General features: G+C 37.2%; 2 protein-coding genes across 6 annotated transcripts in view; one reads left to right on the forward strand and one right to left on the reverse strand.

Moving 5' to 3' along the window:
- LOC132203991 (adenylyl cyclase 78C) overlaps positions 1-27,025 on the reverse strand; it is a 55,675-nt gene that overhangs the window by 13,475 nt on the left and 15,175 nt on the right. The gene's annotated exons all lie outside the window — the stretch shown is intronic.
- On the forward strand, positions 12,107-26,906 carry LOC132204760 (uncharacterized). 2 transcript variants are annotated; one of them, XM_059633520.1, is made up of 5 exons: positions 12,107-12,279; positions 23,214-23,330; positions 23,554-24,995; positions 25,057-25,150; positions 26,159-26,906. In XM_059633520.1, the coding sequence occupies exons 2-5, from the start codon at positions 23,237-23,239 to the stop codon at positions 26,566-26,568; spliced, it is 2,040 nt and encodes a 679-aa protein (XP_059489503.1). In that variant the 5' UTR covers positions 12,107-12,279; positions 23,214-23,236; the 3' UTR covers positions 26,569-26,906. The 2 variants fall into 2 exon arrangements, with proteins under 2 accessions (XP_059489503.1, XP_059489494.1); XM_059633511.1 differs by lacking the exon at positions 26,159-26,906 and adding an exon at positions 25,568-26,096.

Here is a 27,025-nt window from a genome sequence, read left to right on the forward strand (position 1 = left end):
TGATAAGGAATTTAGGTTATTAACAGTTAAATGCCGTAATTACCAAAAGAGAGCATTCAATTTGAATTTTTTTGTTTAATTTGAATGGTCATTATAATTATTAGAGTTTTTTTAATTTTTATGTTTGCACTGAAATATTTCTGGTCAGTTTAAAAAAAATAAAAAGCAAAATAAATAAATAATTATATATAGCTTGAGAAAGAAGTAAACACTCAAGGAGACATTCACAAAGAGAAAAGCGGGTTAATCCTAATTTATATTTTTCAAAAACGTCACTAACAGTTTTTTTGTGTGAAAAAGTTTTGGTAATTCAAATTTCAAGATTATTTTTATTGTATTTTGTTTGCTCATGAAATAGATCCAAGAATGGTGAAACCATTTTATTTCAGGAACAATTTTTTTTTTAATTTTACACTTCACAAATTGCTTGAATTTTTCGCTAATTGCTCTGCCATTTAATTATTAATTATTTCAATGAGCCTAATACTGTTTTTCGTGATCTACGAAAATAAAAGAATGGAATTTTTTAATATTGAATCTTTTTAAATCTCTGCTGGAAATTTAATTAAATCTTATAAAAAAAATACCTCTTTTCTACATTGCTTTATCACAATCCTTTGAAATTTTTCCCTCATATTTCTTGCGGGACTAAGCTTTAGAGCCACTTTTTGCCGCTCACCAAAACGTCAACCATTGATCAAAGCATTCGTGGCCGAGGGTCTATGGTAGGAGGCCGTCGCAAGCAAGAACTTTAATCTCTGGCAATTTGAGGCAAAACAAGAAATTGGACTTGGCGTGCACTGTCTGCACAGTGGGACCGCCGCTGTGTGCATGCAAGATTAATGACGGGCCGTGCTTAAGGATCCGTGCCAGACTGCAAAGAAAGAACGCGAAAGTGACGCCAAGGACAATGCATAAGGAATTGTGCGCGGCCCATTCTTTTCATGACGTTTGCCGCGCGATATTTAGGGCGTCGCGGAAGGGTCGACCATAAATTATTGCGGCCAGCAACAGGGGCGGCCGCAAAGTTGTCAAACCCAATTTATACTTTCCGCCGCGTGCTCCCAAAGGACGCGAATCCATCTTGATTTCTGCACGCGGATTGCGACACTAATGTGCAGAAGGACTCGTCCGACAGCACACGTGGCTGCGGTGATGGATTTTGTGCTCTTTCCCCATCTCTGACGAGCTTCCTCTGCTTTGCTGCGTGAAAAATATATCGAGCTGTTTGAGTAAGACTAACAATTTTTTCCCCTTCTCATGGTGACGCCGAGTCAGGATATTTTATTTCGACCAGAAATTCTAATGTTTGAATAAAAAATTCAGAAAAAAATATAAATGTCACGCGATGCAAGAAAGGCTTTGCTGAAGATTTTTTCTGGAGGAAACTTTATGGGACACGAAAGCATAAATTAGATAGATCTGCGGAAATTTCAGTAGAATGTAAGTGACAATTTAAAAAAAATCGTAAGTTAAATATGAGAGAAGTTAATTATCCTGAATGCTGAATTTATCTGTCGAAAATTCTTATGCTGATTTGAATTTGAAGTCAGGTTTTTCTTCATTGTTTTTTTATTGTTTCATATGCTAGGAATAACAATATATCAGGAGCTGGTCAGGAATATAGACATTTTTTTTCTATGAGTCAATTCCGAAACAAAAATCCATCAAGGAAAAGCCGACTATCAAAGAAAACAAATAAACAACAAGTTAGTTCATCTATTAAAATAAAATATTTTAATAAATCATTGATCGTAAAATTCTAAAAAATATGATAATATTTCACTTTATTAATTTATTACTTGTAGAAATAGAAGCTAATTTAATAAAAATAAAAAAAATAATAATAAATTGATATTTTGTCGAAGAGAATATTATTAGTCTTTCTTTTTATAGTTGGCGCACATATTTCATGGTGCTAATCAAGCGGAGATAAAATTATGAAAACAAAGGAAGGTTTGCATGTTTGCAGAGCGGAAAGCACTGACACGTAGCCGCAAGCAGGTTCACTTTGGAAGGGTGAAATGAATGTGCAGGCCTTTAAATAGAGCGTTTTTCCCTTATTCTCTGGCAGCGAGGGGAAAACCTGGAAATTTTCCCAAGGTTCACGTTCACGAAAACAAGCTCTCGAGAACGCTTCATTCCTCACCATAAAGGAAAAATAACAACTTCCACGCCATTACTCGCTGGCAGAGAAAACGTGAGAGCGCTTTACGATCTGACGTCACGAATTTTGATCTCATTACTCGCCAAGGAGTTAATAAGGAGATAACAAGAGCTCGACAGATAATAATCCCATTAGCGTTGCGGTTGAGAAATACAACCATCTGGCCCCATTACAGCAGCAGGAGAAACGCGGTGATAACCGCCCCATATCCCCTTTAAGACAATCGTCTTGTGTGTGCTCACGAGTGCGTCTCTCTTCCTTAAGCACGTATATGGTCTGAGTAATTGCCAGGACCCTGTTGTGGACGCCCCAATTATTTCACCGACGCACCATCCTTAAAGCATCTATGGCGAATAACGCATACTGTGCTATATAATATTCATATTTTAATTCCTGAAGAGAAAAAATCAACACAAACTAACGAAGAAAACTGTTTGTTTTTCTTCACTTTCAATATTATTCTTTGTAATCTTGATGGATTAAAAAATATAAACCATCTTTTATTTCTTATTAGGGAAGCAAAGAGTAATTAATCATTAATCTGAATTAAAAACTACAATTGGATAGAGTGACTAGTGGTCAGGATGATTAAAAATTTCTACCATAATTAAGCATATAAATTTTTACAGGTGGTAAGAATGGACTTTTTTGTTTGTTCAACTGTTTCGAAGTATTAAATTAATAATTTTTTAAATAAACTACCAAAATAAAACAGCTAATTAAAAAAAAAAATTAAAAAAATTAGATATTTTAATAGTAAAAAAATATTGTATTTGTCACTTCTATATGAAATTAACTGGATTTATATTAAATTAATTTATAATTAGAATTTATTATAAAAGTCTTAATTCAATGCTTATTTTTATTACAAATAGTTCATAAATAATATATATGTAATTACTTCCAACGTATTTGTGTTGTTTTTCATTATGACCGATTTACATTGAGAAATTATAATAATCCGCCTTTAATCGACATTTAAGAATTACACAATGCGGCGATGATTTTAGTGCATAGAATCAGACATTCCGCTCACTACTGGCAAGCAATCTGGCTTAGCTTGCCAGTACTTGCATGGTAATTTACACAGTGGCCTAATGACACAATAATAGTGCCCATTCCAAAGGTCACGAACGGAGGTCGTGAAATTTTGCCGCGCGCGCTTTAAACTGGGTCTTCCGCTTGAGTACAGATCAATATAGCGAATATGACAAAATGCACAACCGCAGCTGCACCACGTCGAGATTATAATGCACAACCGACAAACCCGTTAGTCTGCAAATTACCGAGAATTGAGAAGCTCTTTGTGAGAGAGGGAGGGAATTAATCTTCTTTGCGTGTATCCGCTAGAGCACTTCCTTTGCTGTACAGGAAAATTGTTTCCAATTCTCTAGATTTTTCCTCACTTTTAATTATAGAGATAATTTAACTATATCATGCTAACAAGGAAAATCCTTCTCTCTGGAAAATAATATGGCTTCATTATAAAAAGGAATAAAATTAGCTTTCTTGAGTCTTCAAGACACTAAAAAAAATTGTTCCTTTTTAACAACTAGAATGCTTGATATTTGATTGAAATTATAAATAAATTTAACATTTTTTTAAAAAGCTTCAGTATATTTTACAAAACTCTAATATAATCAAATGAAAACAATGAATGATAAATTATTCTGTATTAATGACGTGTCAAATATAAGTGACAATTTCCAAAAAAAGTTGTCACCATTTGTTATTTCCTCATTGGATAACAATGAAATTAATTTAGGGAAAATTGTCAAACATAATTTAATTCTGTCTTTCGTGGCTTCTGTGGCACAGCGACGACGCTGAGCACGCATCTCGTCTTTCAGAGACGGAGCGCAGCCGTCAATTTGCGAGATTACTGCTGTGTAATTACTGGATCCAATTTTCATCCGTCTTTCGGACTAATCTGCGAGTCCTTCGCTATTCACAACCCATTCCGCCAGGTCATGCGAGCATAATTTTCTACCTCGACCTCGGCTGAAAGCGATTCCGTTGCGCAACATATACATTCATGCTTTTATGGTTTATATTAGGGTGACGTCACGTAAAGAGCATTATTAAAGTGTCCTACCGGGGCTGCCAGAGGTGCTGTTGTATTGCGAAATTAGCAATTTGGCAAGCAATTAATACATGCAGAGAGGAAAACTGCTATTCGTGAAAGGCGGTGTTTTAAAAATACACACGTGCCCCTTGCAAACACGCAAATGGAAATAAATTAACTTGGCGCGGTTGGCCAGACGCTTATTTTATACCGGGCTGACGTGAAATGTGCGTGTGTGAGTTTGCTCATCTTTAATTACGAGGTCTGTTTTGCACGGTTGGAAATTTGTTGGAAAAACCCTCATTTTTTAGAGAGCGTTCGTTTTGATGGACGTTGTTTGTTCAACCGAAACAGGCCTGACGAGAATATTTGTTTTGAGTGCGCTGTTTTGGAGGTTGATATTAACAGTCAGGACTGATGAAAACAATAAGAGAAGATACTCTCTTTTTCATTAAGTTCTTATTCCTCTTGTTTGTGTCACTGGCAGATTGATAATAACTTTTGAGCCAACTGCGAGTACCTAAAAATTTAAAAAAAATTGAAAATGACATGAAATCAACTATTCATTAGAACTTTGTTTATTAAAAAGCAAAATTATATAAAATTTCAGAATTAACTTTTGAACATTCCTGTCTAAATATATTGAAGTTTGATTTGAGGTATGATATTTTTCTGATCCTGAAGTTAATCTCTTTCATATTTTTTTTTTTTGCAGTTTTCATCCACTTTGCAAAATTAGGTTACTTTGTGCGCTTGATTAAAATCGAGCAAAGAGCGTTTCATAATTTAATTCTATTCTAGTTAAACTTTGTCGGGGCTTCGAATTTGTTTATCATGTGTTTGTTAGCGATTTGACTCACGCTCGTTTAGATTGCGAAATGTTCCCGTTCGCCATGCCACTTTGAGAGCGTTTTTATTTCGCAATTAACATTCATGGAAATGTGTTGCCGTCCGTCACGATTGCCGAAAAAAAGCACCCATTCGCTGCGGGCGTGTAAAAAAGTAATGAGGCTTGACGTGATTTGATCAGAAGCAATGCAAATTGTGCTACGAATGGTGCGGTCACAATCATGAGCGGATGTGAGCCACTGATTAATGTGTGGTGTTTATTTTTGGAGCACGCCTATATTTGGCGTTTCGCTTTTCCGGGTGTTTTTTACCGGGCATTAATCAAAAATAAATGCAGAGCAGACAGCCACGAAAACACACTACGCGCGCCGATCATTTTTCTTTCTTGCAAAACTGGCTCTTGCTTGAAAGACGAACGGGCAAGGCGTGGCGAGAGCGCCTGCTGCTAATGGAATTATGCACCCTGCACGACCCGTCCGTCGAGCCGGTTGCCTACTCGCAAAAACCAACCAATCCATTATATTGTGCTCTTTAATTAATTGCCGAGGTTAACAAAGAGCATGTTTCAGTTATTACCAAGTTCATAAGAAGCGACTAAAGGAGGCTTTCGAGTTGTAATTTTTTGCGCACAAGTAATCCTGTAGCAGCTGCGAACTTTTGCTAAATGCTTGCGCTGTTTTTTCCGGAAAGGGTGCGTGACCGACACTCTAATGAGGTGGCAAAAAGTTGTGCCGAGTCACTTTTGAAACAGAAAGGCAGTACGTGACACCGATTTGGGCTAAAGCAAACAATTTGAACGGGGTTAGAACTATGATAGGTCGAACAATGCGGTCAATTAAATTGAAAGAAATTACAGAGTGACGGCGAGCATGGACATTCTTGCTCAATGGAAAATAAATTAATTTTCCGCGAGCCGAGGGAATATATCAAAGTGAATAAAGTGATGAGTTATGTGTATGGTTACGGTTTGAAAAGTCACAAGCTTTCACAGAATGAAAAATTGAACAAAACCTTACAAATTTAATTTCATTGTTATTGACTGCAGGATAAATAACCCAAACTTCCTTTGACCCAGTTATAATGTTAATTTAAACCTGTTTATTTTCCTTAATCATTTTACTGAGAAAGTTTTGTAGCTTTTCTATTACTTTTATAATTTCTGTAAAGGCTTATTTGATTTTAGATTTCAGAAGTTTCAGCAAAATCTTTAAATAGTGGTTGAGCAACGATTATTTGAAAATATATAAAAATAATAAATAAACTTTTAAATTTCACAAATCCAGTGGAGGCTCATATAATTTTCTTTTTTAACTTTGCTCTCAATGAATGTTATGTCTAGTTTTTCCAAACTTTTACTTTTAGCTCGAACATTCCCTTTTTGTTGGTGATATGAATGTTGATGAGAATCTCCTTAGACTTCATGGAAGAGCTTTTAGCAATGAAGTTAATTTATTCCGTCTTACAGAGATATTTTGTTTTTTTAAGACGTCGAGCTGTTTCATAAAATTTCCACGGGCTTGGCGAAATGTTTACATTCTGAGCAAACTTGACGCTCTATATTGAAAAAGCTTCGATATTGAAGCAACAGAAGTGTGGGAATTAAAACATTTTGGCACTCTATTTTTGGACAAAAGCTGGCGCGAACATAAATAAAATGCACTTAATTCAATTCATACACACAGTGAAAGCTCACTTAATTTGCTTGCGTCACTGGTGCAAAGCCCTTAAGGGTGCCAGACGCCGAGGGGCGCGCCATACGCACGCTCATTTGAATTGTAAATAATTAACGCGCTCTTTGTGCCGGGGAAATTTTGCGTCGCGATATTATTGTTGCTTATACGCGAGCTCTTTCCAACCATTGTGTGTTTCTTTGTTCGAAGAACAACAAAGAATGGCAAACACGCCTCTGCACAGAAATGAACGGCGAAGCATTTTCCGCTTAATCTTTCACATCCGGCTAATGGTAAGTAAAGCCTGATTAATGCAAGAGGGCGCTAATTACACAACACCTAGCTAGCCTCAGGTGCCGCGCGAAAGGGCACTTGGCAATTAATAAAATTTAATTACTGCTGATGTGTGTGCGCGAATTTTACTGTTTTTTATCAAACGATACCATTGGACGTAATAAATTAAATACTTGCTGAGGCGGCGCGACGTTTTTATTGTCATCCGCGATAATTTATCACAACGGCTGAATGGAGTCTGGCCGTGCATAAAGTGTGGGCCTCCACCTTTCTGCTGCTCGTGACTGATGCATGTTTATTTTATTCAGAGAGCTCGACAATGCAGCTCCATTTTTTATGTGGATCGCCACGGGCGACAAATTCTCTCGAGATATTGCAAGCCCCCTTTGGCGTCGTACTAGAAAATTGCTGTGGAATTATGTATGTGCAGGAGCGTAAAACTGTGTTTTTTTCCTTCACCATTCTCAGCATGAAGAAAAAATTTATGGAGTCCAAAATCCAATCTATTTTGCTTCATAAAATGTTAACGGTTTATTGTTTTTTATGTGTATCTACTTTGAACGCGTGTAATCTAAAAATAAATAAAAATAATATTAAAATTTTTAATTATCAAATGACCTTCAATTCGTATTTTCATTATATCTTCTTTTAATTCATAAGTTATAATCATCTTAAATTAATATGTTTTGTAAATAAATGCAAAAAAATTTTAAATTAAATTTTTAGTATAAATTCTTATTATTGTAGTCATTAAGTTAAAAAAACTTCTGGTTATGTGAAATGTAAATGTGCAATAGGAGAGATTGAGAATTATTTTGATATAATTATTTCGAAACTACAAATTTTTTTACTTGTATCTTATCTAAATGATCTACCCTAACTATAATTTTTTCATTTCATTAAATAATTAATTAAACTGCAAGATATCTTCTATAGACTCGAGTTTCCTTTCAAGAAAGGGAAAATGTCGCGTGCTTGCGAAATAAAATTCGAGCCTTATCTAGAATTTTCCGCAAATAAGGTCACGCGACGAACGGGCCAACTTGGAAAAAAGGAACCTGTTTGTTTACGGCTAAAGAAAGGGTGCCGACGCTGGCTCGCCTTCTCTCCCTAAGCAGATTTTCAATGAAAAATGCTGACGCGGAAGTAACACTGGCGCCGCCAAAACAACAAAAGTCATAAAGCATTTCGGCTCTCGGATCGATGCGGCGGTGATTGATAGTGCTCTGCTGGCCGTTCTTACTTAGTTACGTTGAAGCTAGGCGTATCGTGAACTCTTGCAGCACAAACACATACGTACACGTCAAGTACAGTCAGCAATTTTGGTACCAGACGCTTTTCTATCGACAAATGTGTCTTCTACGAAAACGTTGCCCCAGGGAGCAGGTAAATCAAGATTTATACTAATATAATCATATAATTTGGTTATAGTTGACAACTATTGTACTTTATGAATAAATTAAAATTTAATTTTTATTTATTTTTGCAAATTTAAATAATTTTATTTACTGAAAAAATTAATAAATAAACCTCTAATCAATTTTTCAGCAAAATTTGATGCCGATTTGAATTTATGAAGGAATTTGTATTCGTTTCAGAACTTGTTTTTCTTGCTTGCAGCTTTTGATATCCACTATCTTTCTCTTATTCAGAAAATTAAAAAAAATTTGATATTTAATTGTCAGGGAAAATGTAAAATAGATAAACAAATTACATACCTTAAGATAAAAAATAATTAAAATCGGTTAAATTTGCCATCCTAAATTTTTATATCAGAGCGAACCATTAATAAGCAGTTATTTTCGTCTGGGGGGCACTGCCCTTGTTTGCACATCATGTTATTCGAGGACCATTCATAAGTGGAGCGGTACGAATGTGTTCTTTTGGAGATCAAGTTTATTCAGCACTTTTTTTGTTTATGGAGTACTTCCTGGAAGCTTTTCTTGAGAAATCAACTAAAAATGAGAGACATTTCTATCCCCTGTGTCAGTAGGCCTGTGTGACCCTTCCCAGCGGACAGATAAAAAGTAAGTAGTCGCAGACAAAAGACGACCTTTCACAATAGCAGGCTCGCTCGCTCTCTCTCCAAACAATACGTGGCGCAAATATGTCTTTAATGCCAACGTCCCAGTTGCAAAAACGGGAGAAGCTCACATTTTGATTATTTTCTCATTCGCTGATACGTGCGAAAGCGACCGTTGCTACAATATGACAGGTGCAATAAATATATAAAGAGCGATGGAGGCGCGTGACTGGAAGGGCGGAAATAAAGCCCAAGTGCCGCAGAACTCGGCCAACCTGCGCACCGCAATGTATTTCCACTGCAGCGCGAAAATTTCCTGCCGTGCCTTTAGAAGCGATTCAAATGCCGTCCGAGCAGGGAAAGCCTATTTTATGAAGCAATTTTCCCGAGTTTGTGGGCCGTCTTCGTTCTACTGACACGTGCGCGCACACACGCCACACCACTTTATTAAGTAATAAAGAAATTGATACCCCAGAGAGGAAGGCGGCAGAGAGAAATAATCCCAAAACACATCGGAAAACAAAACGAGGTGCCAGTCTATACAGAAGAAACGCTTCTCCACCGGTTATTTTTGCCAGCCCAAAATAATTCTTGCTTGTTCGAATCAGCGAAAAGCGGCTTTATCGATTTTATCCTGATGTCTGCTGGCAAAAGTTATTACCTTCCTTGATTTTTTCTTAACTTAAATATTCCCTTATGAATTATACAATTTTTATAAATTAAAAATTGATTTTTATCATAACCATACTACAACTAGTTTCACTTTATTCGGATTAATATTTTTATTAATGTTGAATAAATTATATTGGCTAATTATTTCAAATAAATTATTACAAAAAAATCTTTATCTATATGGTATGTCCTTAATTTTGTACAATTACTAAAACTCTTTCTGCAGAATCCACCATGTAAAATCGTAATATATGATTTAAAAATTTTTTTGCCAGTCAAAATTGTCATAACATCCTCTGTAACGATTTTTAAACAAAAATTGTTGAATCGTCGAAATTGAAGGTATATCCAAGCTATTCTTTTTTAAATTCATATTCTTGTGATTTGCAAAGAAAAAGAGGGAAAATTTTCATAACCGTATTCCTACAAGATAAAACAAACAGTTTCTTGTTGATATAAGTCAACGACATTTCCACGTAAAAATGGAAATTTCCCGTCTGCTTTCGGCAATAAATGTCTCATCTCAGTCAGCCTTGCACGTTCTCACGTGATATTTGGACAGCTGCTTCTGCCGCCGGTCCAAAATGAACTCCCTGGTTTTTGCTCTCGCTGGCGCAAAGTCAATTTCAGCAGAGAGCACGTTAGCATGTAGGTCTATCTGAAGCCCATTTGCAATCGGTTGAGCAGAAAGGTCCGTTTAATTACTGCACACAAAAAGCGAACCGGAGGTAATAATGTATAAATGAATTAGCCACAAAGCAAGAGACACTGAGAGAGGGCTTTCGGCCAGGATGAGAAGGATAAAGAGGTTCTCATCTTACATTATATAGAGGAAACGCGCGTGTGCCTCCACGCTCTTTTTGCTCCATAGAACAACGACATCGAGTCCGAAGAGGAGGAGAACAGGTTGGGTTCCCAGTATCATTTGTATGTACATGAACTGAAGCGCATTATGAGCTTGGATTACCGTCCATAGAACGACCGTGAAGTTGGCCACTTTTTTTAGCCACTCGCCTGAACTTGGCCACTTTTCCGAGCCACTCGATTTTCAATGTTGCCAACTGAAATGAATAATGAAATCAGCTATCAGCTGGCTGCGGCCAGTGAGTCACAACACTCGCACATGAGAAGTTGTCCAATTTTTGATTTGTATTTAATTATTCATTTAAAACATTTTGTGTGATGCATGGAATCAATTTTTTGTTGTTTCCTTATTTTTGGTGAGTTGAGACTGACTAAAAATGGTAAAAATGTAGTGCACTTTATGACATGTATGTAGAAATTGCTATTTTGTTCAACCTATATAATACCACATCATTTTATATTCAAAATCCGGCAAAAAGAAGTGAATAAAAATAGTTTTTATTTCAATTTGTTATAAATTTATGACTTCACTTAAATTATGCCTTACTATTTTTTATCATAATATAGCCTTTTATTGTAGCAAAGAATGAAATCAGATTTCTTAACTTTTTTGTTTACATGTATTATTTTCACTTTTTTTTATACAGAATTCCCTGTTGTCTGCCCTTGCCAAGACGGTCCAAGCTTCATCCAAGCAATTGTCAAAGTATTTGGAGCCTGTGAAAAAGATTTTTGAAACTGAGAGCAACATGACAAGTATAGTTTAAGGTGGTTTAAGGCAAGTATGCATCTTTTAATTAAATTATATTAAAATGATCAAAACGTGATAAGGGCAATGGATTTTTTTGAAGCAGATATGTTATGTTTTTAAAGACAACATATATAACGCTCACAAATTTATTATGTAATAATTTGTATTTATAAGTGTGGAGAAAAGAAGAAAAAAATTGAATTAACAATAATTTTATTTGTGATTTTTGCAGAACTTATTGCATTCCTCGCAAAACGGTAGTGTGGAAGCCGTGTAGGCTCTGTATGGGAGGCGCTAGCTGTACCATGCTAGTTCACCACAAGCTGGACAAACCTTTGTGCTTTATTTTTGACATTCGTCTCAGCCAGTCCGAGCCCTCCTCTTTTGACTGTCGAAGGTAATCATTTGAAATAAAGTTTCACAATTTAGAGATATCAAATATCAATATGTCTTTTAAATAATTTAGTTTAGAGAATTTTAGTCACATTTCTTATATGGTACCAGAGATATTTGTTTTTATTTACCAATAAGCACATGTTTTGCTTGCTTCCAGTCTTTCCATGAGGGTTCGGCTACCAAGTGCAAGCCCACTGCCATCATTGGTAAAATCTTACCAAGTATCGAGCATTATGAAAACTGGCACGGAGGCAGAGAGCGCCGTCGCGAAAATTTTGCAGTCACCATTAAAAGGCTTGCTTTTTAATTAAATAACTAATTTCAAAAAGTTGAAATTTCATCTTTCTGCAGCACTTGAGCGGCTTATTAATAAACGCTGGACGCCTGCACCTGCGCCAAGGACGCTCCTGCCACACCGCGGCAAACCGAGGGTCCTGCACCAAACTTACCGAGAGCAAGAAGCATTTGAGTGTCCAGAATGAAGACAACAAGAATTCTCCCTCTTCTCTGATATCCAAGATTTAAAAGGTCAGTGCCCTCTACGATATTGTCGAACAATTTTTATAAAATCTATTACCTCGGACATATGTTGCTCCTTGCTTATCAAATAGGCAAGCTTTCGATTAATTAATATTTTCATGCAAGCACAAAAATGAAATGAGTAAATCCCAATCAAACAGAGATCCGCCATTACAACTCAAGAACGCAATTTGACCCTCAAAATAGTCACAAACTGCAGTCCCAGGTTGCTTGGGCGGCCCCTGGTTAGGGACCAGTGCTTTTGCCGAATAAAAGCACTGAATTAATCTGTCATTTTCTCAAAAAATTTTCCTCGCGATTTTGCCATTTAAAAAAACTCCTTTTTAATAAAAAATAATTTGTCAGTAACAATAAAACTTATAAAAAATATGCAGGACCAAAGTTAATTTATCGACTATTCTTGCTATGAAGCTCACACAAAGCACATGAGAAGGGCTCCTCCGCTAATTTAACAGCAGTTAATTTCAAAGTTTTTACCAGGCAGTTTGTGTGATACCATCTGTCACAATGATCGCATTGCACCCACTTTTTTTTGTTTGCCTGCTCGTCGTAATCCATAGAATTGCAGACTAAACATAGATTTTGCACGCTCCACGAAGACTCTAAAATTAATTTTGCCATGTTCAAACGTTCATCTCTTAGATTTACTTTTCTGTCCGGTTCTAAATTTTGGATTTCAATTTTTGAAATATAGCAAACTGCAGGGCCGCAGCTGGAGGAATCGTCCTGCTGCGGGCAATCAATTTGCTGGAAAGTGTAATTTGACGCGTCATCTGTTGACAATCGCAATTCCCTGAATCGACAAAGAAAATTGGTTTTGATTTTATCCACCATTTGTTTGACATCTCCGTCATTGAAAAATCTCTTGATTGAGTTATAATACTTGATGCACCTTGATGCAGTGCAAATGACAAAGAGGGCAAAGTGACCATTTTTTAAAATTGGGAATAGGATTTTTTTATAAATTAGCAGTGCATTTTGAATAGCGTATGTATCGGTTGCCTCCAGCTTGGCATGTTGTTCTTCCGCAAACAAATATCGCATTGTCGTTTCGACCGAAATAGAAAGAATTTCTTGCTTCAAATCATATTTTTTCAGTAGCAAAAGGAGATACATATCAATATCATAATTGAACATCCAGGTATCTGGATTTAAAACATTTCGAAAACCGGAGATTGTAACTCTTGAATGTATGTGACTAATTTCTCTAGAGTCATGTAATTTTTTATCGTTTGCGCTTAGTTTGCCATAATCAGAATTCAGTTTTTTTCTCTGCCAACTGTTCAGTTTGTAATTGTCGAGCCGACCAAACAAGCAAATTAAGTAGTTATCATTTAAATTTTTACTCGGCTGGTAGTATAAGGGATCGGCGACCAATCCATTTTCCAAAATCGTGTGGACAGGTTGGAGTCCTTCCGACTTTCTAAATGAGTGGCGCCTTTGCAAGGAAACCCTGCTATTGATTTTATCTCCTTCCTCGACTTCACTTTCTACTATCGCGTCAGCTTCAAGTTCTGTTTGTAAATTATCAATCTCTAAGTCTGCGTTTTCTAATTTAGCTGCTGCTTCAATAGACAGACTTTCCTCCTCGATATCACTCAAATCTTTTTCTGCCGTACACATTTCCTCTATGTCGTCCACCGCTTTTTCTACATCTTTTTCCAACTCGCCTTTTAAGGCATTGAGAAGCTTAGCATTAAAATGTGTGGAAGCCACCAACTTTCCATCTGACTTTGACTTTGGTCTTCTCTTTCCCCAAATTTCCTCCGCGTTAGTGTCCTCGTCAGTTTCACTGGTTTTTCTTTTTCTTACAATTTTCAAACTCGCCGGGTTTTTCGTGTTATTTGTTGAGCGAATATTATGCTTGAACCGAATTAAAAGAGATTCGATGTACTTTCGACTAATTTCGATGTTGGAGTCTAGTGAGATGTTGGTCTTTTTTTCTAATAATTGATGCTTTCTGATTTTGTTGTGTCCTTCAACGGGAGCATTGCTGAATCTTTTTATTGCAAAATCTTTTGGAATTGTCATGGCCGTGAACATGGGAAAGTAACTCAAATATCGCTTCAAAATAGTTTTTGCAAATTCAACATTGTGATAAATATTTGTAGGAAATTTGTTGTCGGCCACAATTAGAGCCTCCACAGACTTGAAAATTCCCAAAAATTTTTGATAAAACGGGCTCTGCAAATACAGAGTTTTTGTTTCCGCTGAAATTAATATGTCGTCTTCAAAGGTAGTTTCCTTTGGCTCCCCTTCTATTTCGAACTCTGTCAAATCGGTGTCGACAGTTTTATTGATGAGGGAAACTAATTTTTCCTTGTAGAGGTCGTCACAAAACGGTGACAGAAGGACGACAAAAAAGTCGTTAATAATTTCTCTTCCATCCTCGAAATTTGAGTCGATAATTTTGGCAAAAACCTCCTTCACAAACTGCCTGGCTCTCGGGTCCTTAAATGATTTTTTGGAAAGTACGCACAAGTTTTTCATCATGTGGGCACAACACAAGTGAATGTGGGTCAGCGACTCATTTCGTGAATTTCTCGTCTTTTTTTCTGCAAGCTCAAAGCAGTAACGCAAATATCGAACCACTGTCATATTTTCATTGAAGCTGTACAGAGTGGCCTTGATTAGGGACCAACTAAAATCGACGACAATGTCTGTGAGAAACTGGCCTTTAAATTTATGTTTGATTTTGTAATCGTAGCAGAGTTGCCGTAAGGGCTCAGATACACTGACGTTGTCGTGTTTTTCCAAGAAATATTCAATCACCGGAAATATTTTATCTTTGTGTCTCACAACAATTGTGTAATAAAAATTTGGACCATCTCCAAATTTCCTGCAGATGCTCCCCGTAGCGTCAAAATAACCAATTTTATGCTTTAAAGCTGCAACAAGCTCCAGCTGACTCTTGCAATACAAGACACAGCAGAGCGGCCTGCCGATTTTTTGAATGAAATTATCTTCGCCCCCCTGTTCTGCTGTCTTTCTTTCATTTTCAAATTTCAAAACAACACTTGTGAAGTCGTCTGTGTGCAAGCGCTTCGATTTTTCAGACAAGCCCTCGCTTTTAATTTTTCTCACAACTGGGTCCGAGTAAATGTTGTGCGTGTAGCCTTCGGCAACCACGTCTTGGTCCGCTTTAAGCAATGCTTCGTTGATAACATTTTGCGCTGTATTGTGTTCGAGTTTCTCCTTGAGTCTCTTGCGCGCAAGACCACTGCAGGGCCGAGACAATTTTACATCGCCGTGATCAATTGTACTTGTATTAGTAAAAAAATCGAAAATAATATCCACTCCTTCCTGCGGCATTGCCTTTAGACGAAGAATGAATTTTCTATGGCAGTTCAAATGTTTGCAGTAGGAACGAATTTCGAGATATTTTGTCTTTCCAGAAAAAAACTTATTGTCTCTCATGATCATGCAACATCCTATCTTGAATTGCTCGGTCACTTTATTGACAATAATTGTTGGGTACGTGAATTTTTCCAATTTTAATTTTCCCTTCTTGACCGCTTTCATCGACTTCCAATCCTCGCTTGGAACAAACAATTTTCCGAGGCGAAGAGTACAATCGCCGAAAGACGTCGGCTTTTCTTTTATTTGAACATCGTCGTCACTGTCCTCTTCTTGGACATTGCTATTTTCGCTGAGTTGTCTTGCTCGTTTCTGACTGACTGCGCTTAGAACCGTAGCAATTGCTTTCTTTTCTTGCTGATAGGCAGCATCTTTCGAACATGAATTTTTCTTCTGGCTACTTGATTCCACTTTAATTCGCCATCTTTTAATGTCATCAGCGTTCCCCGTTAGCTGATACTCCTTGTATGCACGAAAACCTTGTTTCAAGTAATCAAGGAAAAATTTCAAATCCTCTTTGATTTTGAAGCTTGAAAAAATTGCCACTGCTTGACTGAAAGTATTAAAAATGTGAATGTTTCCGCAAAGCGCGTACACATAATAGTAAAGAAAGGCGCACTTGCTTTCGCAATCAGTTTTTGCAGAGCTCTGTGATGCTAATTTCCACTTTTCCAATTTAACGCCGAGTGCTTTGTAAAATTTGGCTCTCTTTCTAATTGTTGTCATTTCATTTGATTCGTTTCTCTGCGGCACAGAAATTCTATCCATAATCGAGATCAATTTCTCAAATGCTTTTTGCAACTCCACCTCGGTTTGTGGTACTTGAAAAGGAATTTGACACGGTGGCGTTGCATCCAAATCAAAATTAATATTGCTTGATGGCCCTGCAATGTGATCGTTGACATCATCATCGTGGCCAGATAAATCTAATCCGACTGCAGGAGCTGCAGGCTCTTTGCTTTTTATTTTATCACCTGTTAAGTAGTCTGCAATATCAGTACCTTCGCTCCAAAGGTTAAATAAACTTTCGTCATTTTTTTCTCTGTGAATTTGTTTTGCCAAAAAACCCTGCCTTAAGTATTTTTTCAAAAAAAAATTCAAATCATCACAATTTGCCTTGTACATGTTGAAATAATCTGAAATTTGTTCATAATTGCTCATGAACAGTTGATCTTGCAGTGCTGAAACTAAGTAAAACATAAAGAGGCATTTTTTTAGGCACTGAGCTTTTCCGCTTAAGCCATTAACATCAATTAGGGTCGCTAATTTCACCGCCCGGCTAAAAGGTGCCATGAAATTTCTAATTTTGGATTGGCGTTCCACCGTGCTCAAGCTCAACTCGGAAACACCCGGGCCGACGGAGATTTTGACCTTGGCGATAATTGATTCTAGCAGTTTTTTCTCCCTTTTTACATCGTCATAATTTTGGGGGATTTTTAGTGGAAGCTCACATGGTCTGATTTTTTCCATGTCATACGTTTTGTCATCATCCTCATCGAAAAATGAATTTTGAGGATCATTGCTATTGAAAAGCTCATCTTCAAGGGAATTTATTTTATCTGACTCTTTTTGCCCAGGTTGAGTCACACATGGGCCTAATTTAGCATTGCCAATTCCTTTCACTGTTGCCACTGTACTGTTAATTTCACCTGAAAAATGTTCGAAATTTTCGTTTGAATTTGGCAAACGAGCTAATTCATCTTCAGGATTTTTTGATTCATCCAAAATGGATGTTGCATCAAATTGAATTTTTCTTTCTTTGTCTTCGTAGTCATCTCCGGGACCTGAAATTTTTTTGCAACCGTTTTCTAATTTGGCTGGACTATTTTCAGTGTCCTTAAAATGTGGTTTAGCGTCATCTGACTGAATTTCACTTTTATTATCACCGAGACCTGAAATTTTTTTGCAACCGTTTTCTAATTTGGCTGTACCACGTTCTTTGTCCTTAAAACGTGATTTAGCGTCATCTGACTGAATTTCACTTTTATTTTCTTTCCTCTTCTTCAACGCCTCCTCAAAAAGGTTATCAATTTCAATTTCATTTTTCTCGATGAATCTGTAGACGAAATTTCTGACACTGGAAGTTGGTTTATCTTTCTCAATTGAATTTGACAAGTGGTATACTGGTGTACCAATTTTTCTTCCCAGTGATAAAAGCTCATTTGAATTTGTCACATTATATTTCTCCACGGTCTTCTCGACAACTAGGTTTGTTGTCAGCTGTTGTCGATCCGGATCCGGGGGTTTGTTTTTGAGGGCGAAGCGACCGCTTGGCCCTCGTTTTCTTCGCGCTCGTTTGACGGCATCCTAAACACAAATCCAGTAGTAGGTAAAAATTGTGGTCTTTAATGTCTTTGCTTAATGTTTGTTATTTATTGGATTATAAAATGTAATTCCCATTCAATATTGTCCCTTAAGAAGGTTTCCTTAAAACTACTGAGTATAACTGTTGTCGACATTATTTAGACATACGTCTGGCCGATATTTTAATGTGATTCATTTCAATATTTAATAATGAATTGCATAATTATATAAAAAAATATTATAACAATAATATTTCAGTTTGAGCAAAAGCGTAAAGAGCGGAACTCGCGAGCGTGAGCGCCAGTGCAAGTGCATTTTTTTTCGGGAAGGTGAGCGGGACCGCAACTTTTTTTGAAATGTGAGTGGGAGCGGAAAAAAAAACAAATTATTTTACATTAGTCGCCGTAAGAAAAATAATTAATACGGTGAGCGCGGGCGTAAACTCGACGGAGCGAGTCAACCATGTATAAATACCACGGATCAGTTTTCTAAAAAATTAAAATTAGACTTATTTTTTTAAATTTAAATTATTAAATGCAGCCATTTACTTTTATTTATTTTCCTTGTTTGGAGAAATAAAACAAATCGTCTTGTGTATCAAAGACTCAGTTAAAAACCACTCAATTTAATAATCATGAAGTAGAATAGTCCACCACCTGCTTGACTTGAATGCTACGCCGGTTGCCTAATTTTAAACTGGTCTGATTGTGAATATTATATCATGGGCCATTTCCAAATCAATCTGATGGGTTGTTGGATTTGGATGAAACTTGGCATGATGATACCCTTAGGGTAGGTGGTCCAGGGCCGAATTTCACCTCGTGGGGGCCGTCGGGGGCCCGCGGCGTCCGTTCCGACCCTTTCCGAGCGCAAACTCATTTAAAATCCCATAAGCCGAGGATTCGCATAAAAATTATCCTAAAACTCGCATTTATGCATTTTACCACCGCCGTCGGCCGAATTCGGCCGCGGGTGACGAATTTCAGCCTGGGGGTTCCCGGGGGGCCGCCTTAGGCCCGCGGCGATCATTACGTCTCGTCCGAAGCTAAAGCGCATGTTAAATCCCATGAGAAAAGATTTTTGCCGAAAAATCGGCAATTCGGCCGCGGCGGGCGCGGGCGACTCCTTGAAAAATCGGCCGAAAAATTAGCTTCATTTTGTTTTTTTAAAATCGAAAATCCGTCCACTAGAACGGCCGCGGCGGCCTCCGGCGTTTGTATTTTTCCCCCATAAGAATAACACAGGCTGCGAGTTAGCAAATCGTCGGACGAAACTCGGAGGCGCCGCGTGTTAATAAAATGGCTCGGAACGCCGCGATTCATGCTCATTTCATCAGCGGCCGCCCTAATGCTGCCGCGGGTTCGAGCCGGCAGCCGGCTTACTCCCAAGCCGTTTTTATACTTTTATAAATATTTGCATTTACACGAATATGCAACTTCATCATTTGAAATAAATAATCACCATCAGAAAATAATTAGGCACTGCTGTGCACAACATAATTAAAATTTTTGCAATTTCCTCTATCATTGATTTGCAAAATATTGGAAATAAGTATTTACAGAAATAGAAATTGCAAGTTTGAAAATCATTATTATTGATGTTTATTAATTTGTCCAAATTGTTACATCATATTATTTACATTTAATTTAATTGTTGGAAACAATTTATTATTAGAGATAAGGAATTGTTGGACAAAATGGTGCCACTTCTAGCAAGAATTTTGCTCAAATGTAGTTCGATTATTTTTAGAAAAGTAATTTCCCTAAACTAGAGTTTTTGGCGGCGGCTGGCTTTGGCTGAGCCATCAAATTTTTTCTCGGTAGCGGCGGCTTAAAATTTACCGCGGCGGTTGGCAGTGTTTTTTCACTAATTATTTTAGGGAAATTATTATTATAAATTAATGATTAGTCTGCTTATTAATTTTTCCGCTTTTTACTTCCGAGATGATGATTTCTTTCTGAGGTTTTTTTTTACATTACTTAATTGAATAAAACAATAAAATCATAATTATGTATTTACTTCTCATATCATTCGTACCGTGGAAAAATGTCCCATCAATATCGCGACTGGTAAAATTGTCTGAAGTCAACTTGCGACTATTTTTCTCTCTTTACTTTTGAAACTATTTTTGGTCACGTCCACTTACTAATACGCATGCATTATGTCCGAGAACTGACTGCAACTCTAAAAAAGGCAATTTGCCAAGTGCCCTGCACGGAACATCCCCTAATAGCATAGTGTTCTGCCAAATGCGCAAAAATCTTTAAAACTGCTCTTAAAATTTGAAAATTGATCCGATTCAGATAATAATTGATTCATGCTATCTTCTTGATGCGTTACACACATGCCTCCCTGGTAAGTTAAATGAAAATTTGAAAATTCTATCTCTGTTTAAATCCTCTCTCATAAGTATTCCGATGCACTATATAATACTAATCTGATTGAATCTTGATTATTCGATGGCAATGAATGTTATCTCGCTACCAGCAAGCGCATAATACCTCAGCCTCAATAAAGAGATCTTAATAAAAGAAAGAAATGGATATATAGAAAAATTGATGTCTATTTAATTAATAAATTGTAACGTCCTGCGGCTCTTATTATTCCTACGTCGTAGAAACAACAATGAATTTAATTGAATTCAATATAATTATACCCATTTCAGATATTTAAGAAAAGCTAGTGAATTTATGCTGAGGTGAGAAAAATAGAAGTAACAAAAAATGTGCAGACTTTTAAAGCAAAATTGTTTATTTGATGCTCTCTTGTCTTGTCGTTCAGAGCTACTATTCTGGCATGCCCTTGTCTTCAATCCAGGATCCAGGTGGTCCAAATTTAAGAAATTAACGAATTCTTAATAATTTCCACCACAAATTTGTGGCAACGTAAAAATGCTCGTGAAAATTACAATTTCAATTTTTATAAGAATTATTTATAATTTTCTTATCGCTCACACATTGAAACACAATTCTATTAAGTAGATGTAAAATCATCCAAAAATATTTTAAAATGTATTAATTTGATTTCAATTTGAAAATTCTAGCATACTGTTTGCTAGACAAGCACAGGTAAGAATGCAAAGCACGCAAGTTTTCACTGCGGGGAGAAGCAATTTAACATGCAAGCAAAGGCATCAGACATGCTGGCGAATGTGAAAGAAAAATATTGTCCACTCACGTCTAAATCATCTGCTTCTTGCATTCTTTCGATAGGTCGGGGTTGCAGTTTTGCGCCACGTTGTGTTACACGTCCAAGAGCAGTGACCGCTGTGATTGTGATAGACAAAATTTTTCTGTCTAGACTCTCCTTCCTCCTTCCTTCCGCTCAGTCCAGTTCAATGCCCCTGCCAAAATTTTCGTCTCCTGACTGACGCGCTTACTTTCGATCAACCCCACTCCGCAATTTATGTCTGAGGGTTGCTGTCCGTTGACTGTTATTTCATGCGATAAATATATTTTATTTTAGACTTACAAAATAGTTGAATGAGAATATACAGACAGAAAATAAATTAAATATTTAAATTTCATGTTTTTTTCTTTTTACATATTTCGTCCAATATGAATGTTTAATTTAGTTAGAATTGAAATGAAGAAGCCAATTTTCATTCATGTTGCATAATTTTGCGCAGGATAGGAAATGCAAGTGAATCTTGTCGCTCGTCTAGACTCCCCTTCCCGTTTTCGTGTACTTGTCGTGTCATTGACCTCTATCGCAATACATAAGCGGAGATGTGAACCTTCTCCACATTCCTACTCCCCCTTCAACATTGAATGCCCTCTCAGGGTGCTTTTAGCTAAATTTTTGGTTCCGAGGTTTCCTCCGCGTGCGGCATTCATTCGGCGACTCTCCGACAGAGAACAAATCAATTTAAAATCGCGATGTTTCCTTTCAACGGTATGTATGTTACGGAAATATTTTTTTTGTCATTTTTGCAATTTTGTGTTTTCAAATTTGAAAATATTTGCTAACTCTCTTACTATTTAAGAGAAATAAGAAAATTCAGTAAAACCCAATTTTAATAGAGATTGTGAGCAGTTTTACGACCTTCGTCGATGTTTTCTAATTTTCTAGCCGGTCTCATGAAGAGAAAGAAACTCAATGAAACATTACAATTTTATTATACAAGAGCGAAAAATATAGCGTTGTTCAGCTGCCAAATTTACCCATTTTTTATTTATTTTGTTCATTACAAATTGTTTCATCACTCTTTCAAATTTATACTTCAGAAAAACTTGCTGAGCCGATGACCCGCCGCCGTAAAAAATTCCTGAGCCATCACCATTGAATTTTATTGGCGGCTCAGTGAATGACGAGATATAATTATTATTTTTTCCCTTATATTTAATGGATATGTAATGTAAAAAAGTGATTTATTTCGAATTACTTTCTTCTCTTGCATGATTCAAATTGATGATTTTTTGAAATCTCTATTTCGGAAGGAATTGGCTAGTGATGAATTAGCTGTGTCAACTCTATGCTTTTCCACGTGCCGACATCAAGACGGAGCTACGGAGTCATTATGTGATGGTCTTTTATTAATTTTCACTGACTATCGCCAATTTATTTAACCTTTTCATCCCCTCTTAAAAAATTCTTTAATTATTTTTTTAATTACATTATTAATCAATTTATTTTTTCAAACTAGATTTATAACTTCGGATGATTGAAGGAGATAATTTTTTTTAAAATAATGGAAATTATGTAATATGACAAAATTGATGCAGTGCAAGTTTATTAGCAACATAAAGTAACTTATGTGCATAAATTCTAATCTATAACCATTTTTCACCCAAGTTTTATTCATATTTATTAACTCTCCGACGGTTGATTGTATAATTACATATTTGTATATTTTTTGCCTGTGTTCTGCTTTAAGTTTTGCTAACCTAATCTGTTTCACTTGAACTGAATAAAAATGAATTGCAAAAAGTTAACCCAGCGTTAATAATATTATTTTAAGAGAAAAATTTTATTACAAATTCATGAAAAGTGCGAAATGAAAAATGAAATAGAGCGTTTTTTAGCATTGTCGCGTTCCCCGTTGATCCGTAGCATAAGCGCGCAAGGCAGCTCTGGCTGTTTGAATGTTTCTTCGCGTTTGTGACCCTGTAATCATGCTTGTATGATTTTTTTAAATGATTTTGTGCTCTACATTCAATTAAAATTCACTCGAGCATATACGTCAGTTAATGATACACGAATAAGTTTAAAATTGTGTTTTTAAATCTGTCAATATACGTAATGAAATGTTTTTCTTTTAGGTCTGAGCACACACCAGGGTTGGATGCAACCACAAATTTGGCCAAATGGGTCGTTGCCGTTACAACTTTATAATTCTTCAAACGGAATGATTCCTCCATCACCACCCATTTTTTATGGTAATATTCGTTATATTTTTAATTGATTCTAAAATGATCCTTGCTAGTGTAAACTGTAAGGTAAATTATCAACTTAAGAAATAAAAAATTTACCATAAATTTCGTCATCTGACAATTATTTTCCTTAACATCAAGTCATTGCTAAAAAAAATGATGTTATGCAATGAAAGAGCAACACAGGTCACCCGAATAAAAAAATTTTATAATTACATTACCTTTGCAGGTCGTGGATTCTTCATGCCAGAATGCTTGAATACAGTGCAGCCAAACTTGATGCCTTTGGGAATGACATACCCACAACCATCACCTGCACAACAAAGTAGTCATTTTGTACCACAACCTCTATATCTGACCCCTGTTGGTGCCACATATGCCCCTGCTGTGTATGGACAGCTCACCCACCCTCCAACTTTTGCGCAAGGTGCGCACCAGGGACACCAAGGATTTCCTCCACAATCTGCAATGTTGAGTGGTGGTCAGACTGGCCCACCGGCTGCGCCGATTGGAAACCTGGCGGCACAGCAAGGGCTGATCCAGTCTCAGCCCCCTTTGAACTGGACCGCTGGTGCTTCAGCAGCTCACCATGGAGTTCCTCCACAATCTGCAACATTGAGTGGTGGTCAGACTGGCCCACCGGCTGCGCCGATTGGAAACCTGGCGGCACAGCAAGGGCTGCTCCAGTCTCAGCCCCCTTTGAACTTGACCGCTGGTGCTCCAGCAGCTCACCATGGAGTTCCTCCACAATCTGCAACATTGAGTGGTGGTCAGACTGGCCCACCGGCTGCGCCGATTGGAAACCTGGCGGCACAGCAAGGGCTGCTCCAGTCTCAGCCCCCTTTGAACTTGACCGCTGGTGCTCCAGCAGCTCACCATGGAGTTCCTCCACAATCTGCAACATTGAGTGGTGGTCAGACTGGCCCACCGGCTGCGCCGATTGGAAACCTGGCGGCACAGCAAGGGCTGCTCCAGTCTCAGCCCCCTTTGAACTTGACCGCTGGTGCTTCAGCAGCTCACCATGGAGTTCCTCCACAATCTGCAACATTGAGTGGTGGTCAGACTGGCCCACCGGCTGCGCCGATTGGAAACCTGGCGGCACAGCAAGGGCTGCTCCAGTCTCAGCCCCCTTTGAACTTGACCGCTGGTGCTCCAGCAGCTCACCATGGAGTTCCTCCACAATCTGCAACATTGAGTGGTGGTCAGACTGGCCCACCGGCTGCGCCGATTGGAAACCTGGCGGCACAGCAAGGGCTGCTCCAGTCTCAGCCCCCTTTGAACTTGACCGCTGGTGCTCCAGCAGCTCACCATGGAGTTCCTCCACAATCTGCAACATTGAGTGGTGGTCAGACTGGCCCACCGGCTGCGCCGATTGGAAACCTGGCGGCACAGCAAGGGCTGCTCCAGTCTCAGCCCCCTTTGAACTTGACCGCTGGTGCTCCAGCAGCTCACCAAGGAGTTCCTCCACAATCTGCATCGTTGAGTGGTCGTCCACTCATGATTGGCACCCAAGGTTTGTCTGGAAACAAGCAGCAGCAGCTTGCAGCCGCCCTTCCACCCGATCCAATAACTCATGCAGGCCACAACTTCCACGTCGATTTGACGAGGCCAAAAGACAGGAATCCAAGGAAGCTTTTTCCGCCACTACCAAGGAAGCGCTTTCACCCATTTGTTAGTTTTTATAATGTCAAAATCTTAAAGCAATCTTAAATTTGAACATTTTCTCTTCCAGGAGAGCCAACGAAGGGGAGAATCAAATCAAAGGAACGGTGAGGTCAGGAAAACGAGAAGCAGAGGCACAATGTCTACACCATCCTTCCGTCCAGGTAAATGCCAGATATCAATTTTCATTCCTCTTTCTCCACTTGAATATTTTTTTATAATTTTGAATTTTACTTTAAGTAACAAAAAAAAATTATTCTTCTCATGAAAGACAAAATGGCATTCTTTTGATTTTCTGTGTAATATGAACATCAAATTATGCATAGATTGCAAGATATAAGCAAAAATAATTATTTAACACACCGATAACTGACTCGAAATACAACACAAACTTCGGTTTTTAACAGAAAAATCAGAAATTCTTATCGAAGCTACTTTTCTAAAGATATTCTATTATTATTTTTTTTTGTATTGCATTTATTAGATTCTTTTGGTTGAAGATTACAGAAAAATCTTTAAAAATATTTACATTGCCGATTTTCAGTCCAAAAAAAATATTTAAAAACTAATTTTCTTTGTAGATTCAGTTGTACGTTTCACATTACGCAAGGGAAATGTGCTGGATTATATTGAAGAAAAGAAAGTGTTGGTCCACTGCATTTCTGCTTGTGCAAGTCTGGGCAAAGGCTTTGCAAAATCACTGAGCCTGTACTTTCCGATGATTCGCAGCACCTTAAGAAAATATCATCTTACAGTGGGCTCGTGTGTGTCAGTTAAGCTACCAAATAATTTGCAAGTTTTAAATTTGGTCACGAAAAAAAAGGCAACGGATTTGCCAACGATGGAGAATTTTACAAAATCAGTTGCTGCCATGAAAAATAGTATTGATCTTCTGGATATCAAGCACATCGTTATGCCGAAAATTGGCTGCGGCCTGGACCAGTTAGATTTCAAGAATGTTAAACGTACACTTCTTACAATTTTGAAAGATAGCAAAATTTCCATAGAAATGTTTGTGTTGTAATTTTTTTGCAAATATTTTGAAATTCAATTGTACTTTTTTGTTTTCTACAAATAATGATAATAACAGAATAAAATCACCAAATATTATGCTGCATAAGATTTCCTCTTGGTTTATTCAAATTTAAAAATACTTTATTCTTATATTTCAGAATCAAAACTGGACGAGCTTTTCAGCCTATCAAATAAGAAAGAAAACACAGCTGTCATCATTCCTGTGCACTGCTCAGATGGCCATCCTAACGGAGCTTTAAATCTTTTCTGCAAAATTAATCCTTCCTTCAGTAGTTTGGATATTCTTGATGATTTGCACAGCAGTGCACACCGAAAGCTGATTCTTCCCGTTCGTAAAATTTGCCTCCTGTTTTTAAGAATTCCATACAGCAGAGGGAAAATTCTTGTTGATGAACTGTTGGATTGCTTGGAAATATGCTTCAAGGACATTGACAATATCAAAGTACTTGAAGCAGCCAAGTGCTGTGGCAACGCGTGGCCACAAATTAGTTCCAAAATTAAAAAGCTGTGCACCGAAAAGAAAATTGATTACATTTGGTACAATTAATTGAACTGCGTCTGTTAGCCGGTAACACTATAGTAAGGTCCAGAGCCTGCTCGTCTGGTTATTACAAAGTTTAGTCTTTTCTCGTGCTCAATTTGCAAAGATCTGCGCATTTTTTAAAGGTATCTTTCAGTATCTTTGTGTATTTTTAATATGTAGAAGGAGTACTATTGATGTTTAATTGAATATCACAGTATAATAATAAGCAAAACAAGAATAGTACCAAGTGGTACTAAGGAAGTGCGAAGCAAATTAAATTAGCCGCTTGAAATGAATTATTGGTTTTAAGCCTATTGTGAATTTTTGTTTATTCAAATATATTGCTGACTGTATAAAGATCATGACACTTTTTAAGTTCTTGCATGCGTCTCCATTGAATTCTATTGTTATTTATTCTACTGCCTCGTGCTCAATCCATATGAAAATGTTTCTTTTTTTTCTCTTTGTCAAATCAGAAAGT

This window comes from Neocloeon triangulifer, unplaced genomic scaffold, assembly GCF_031216515.1.
Source record: "Neocloeon triangulifer isolate White Clay Creek 2 clone unplaced genomic scaffold, ASM3121651v1 ptg000002l, whole genome shotgun sequence".
Taxonomy (NCBI): Eukaryota; Metazoa; Arthropoda; class Insecta; order Ephemeroptera; family Baetidae; genus Neocloeon; species Neocloeon triangulifer.